We start from the raw sequence: 2,315 nt of genomic DNA on the forward strand, positions 1-2,315 counted from the left end.
TGCAGGTGTCTATGGAGATACATAGTCACAGCCATGCAGGTGTATATGGAGATGAATAGTCACAGAGACATGCAGGTGTATATGGAGATACATAGCCACAGCCATGCAGGTGTATATGGAGATGAATAGTCACAGAGATGTGCAGGTGTATATGGAGATACATAGTCACAGAGACATGCAGGTGTATTTGGAGATATACAGTCACAGCCATGCAGGTATGTATGGAGATACATAGTCACAGAGCTATACAGATATATATGGAGATACGTAGTCACAGGGACATGCAGGTGTATATGGAGATACATAGACACATGCAGGTATATATGGAGATACATAGCTCAGGGACATGCAGGTGTATATGGAGATACATAGTCACAGAGACATGCAGGTGTATATGGAGATACATAGTCACAGAGACATGCAGGTGTATTCGGAGATATACAGTCACAGAGACATGCAGTACTGAGAGACCATCTTTGTTTTACCTGTGTCAAGGTGCGGTTGGTTTGGAAGTCACAGTCGTCCAGACTGGCATGGCTGGTTTTCTTGCAGGTGGTTCTGCCAATTTCCATGTCAAGCATGTATTTCAGGCCTTTCACTATCTGAAGGGAAAAAAGAGACAGGGTCTTGGTGACTTGGTGCCAGGTGGAAGGGCTAGTGGACCCCTCCAGCAGCAAGAGGTGGCATTAGGACAGGTGGTAAAGATGCCCAAGTGTGTGGCTGGGAGCAGAGTGGTGTGGAGAGGGAGAACACATGCATGATTTATCAGAAGCTCCTCTGGGACTTGGGAACAAGTCTTTTCTATGAATGATGAGAGCCCTGAGCCATGGGAGGAGACTCACTGGGACTCCAAACGCCTCAGTGTTCTCAATTACATTCACAGGGCTGTTCTCAGTCCCGGGGTGCCAGGTGCTGCAAGGTCTGTGTCATGTGCTAGGACATCTCCTTTCTGCCTGGAGCCCTATGCTCAGGAGCAACTCCAGGCCAGGTCTCCCTGGGGCTGCCCAGGCCCATTCCTGCAGCGGACCAACTGAGTTCAGCCCGCAGGGACCCACGCTGTGGACTGGCACTGTCTATTGCTGTTTCCCATACAGCTGTCCCCACACTTCTGGGGAAATGTTTGGTTTTCTTTCCATTTTGAAATACCCCTTCTTCACTTGCACGTGGCTGTTGGGTGGGACTTTACCAGTAAACTGTTCTCAAAGGAGTCTTTTTTTAGTCTCAGCCCCATCAAATCCCAAAGGAAGTGAAATGGTCCCCGACATCACCAAGGTCCAGAGGGATACCTTGCCTGTCTTCCCCACTCACAGAGGGCCTTGGGATTTAAGCACAGAGCATTGTGCTTGAGTCATCTGGAGAAAGCAGGGGACCTCTGAGGACCTGGAGCTGGGCCTCTGCAGTGGTGACACGTTACAGATGCTCTTCTGGGGAAAACATTATAGAAAGTATCACCACTAGACTGCCTTTCCCAACATGATTCTCTATAAGAATGTAGGTGCTCTTAAGAAGTTTGCAATTGCCAAAAAGAATAAAGAAAGAAGGGAGTTCCGGCAAAATGGCAGTCTAGGCAGAAGCACCATGCCGTCCCTCCACAGCAAAGATCCGAAAAACTAAGCCAAACAGAGAATACAACAATCCTGAAACCCTAAAACATCAAATGAAGAGATAAAGAACTCAGCCAAGCACCAAATGGAGTGACAAAACTGACAGAGAACAGAGAGCGAGGAGAGATTCATGCAGAGGTCCCCTACCAGCTAACACAGCGCGGATCCACCATCTTGAACTCCTATTGGAGACCAGCAAACGGGGGTACAAGAAAGCAGCCTCACAGAGCATCCAGCGGGAGACAAAACAACTGGTAATTTGCAGTGTGCGCTTCCCCCCACCCCCTTCGCCCCGGCTCGGCCTCCTCTGCTTCCCGTGGCCACGGTCTCTTGACATGGAAGTGCCGGCTGCTTGGATTCCACACACCAAGTGGGCGGCTCCCTGGGTGACATTTGTTCGCTGCTGGGGTTGCTTTTTTCCGCTTCTTTTGATTTCTTCCTTGCCTTTCGCCATCTCCCCCTCCTTTCGCTCGAGTGCCTCGCTCCATGCGCCATCTTTGCTTCTTCCTGAGGGGTTGCAGAGCTCTGGGAATTTGTGATGTACGCTTTCCCACTCTCTACCCTTCTTCACCCATACTCGGCCCCCTCCGCTTCCCGTGGACACAGTCTCTTGTCCAGAAACACCAGCCCGCACTAGCTGGCTCTCTGAGTGCCATTTGTTGGCTGCTGGTGTTGCTTTTTTTTTTTTGCTGCTTCTTTTGATTTCTTGCC

At 49.9% G+C, this 2,315-nt stretch overlaps 1 protein-coding gene across 1 annotated transcript in view; it reads right to left on the reverse strand.

Annotated features, from left to right (window-relative positions):
• Nucleotides 1-2,315, reverse strand: part of CST7 (cystatin F) — a 32,944-nt gene that overhangs the window by 1,460 nt on the left and 29,169 nt on the right. The window contains exon 3 of the mRNA XM_023731385.1: nt 486-602. Coding sequence (XP_023587153.1) covers nt 486-602 — 117 coding nt within the window. The remainder of the gene's footprint in view (nt 1-485; nt 603-2,315) is intronic.

Source organism: Trichechus manatus, unplaced genomic scaffold, assembly GCF_000243295.1.
Source record: "Trichechus manatus latirostris isolate Lorelei unplaced genomic scaffold, TriManLat1.0 scaffold00042, whole genome shotgun sequence".
Classification (NCBI taxonomy): domain Eukaryota; kingdom Metazoa; phylum Chordata; class Mammalia; order Sirenia; family Trichechidae; genus Trichechus; species Trichechus manatus.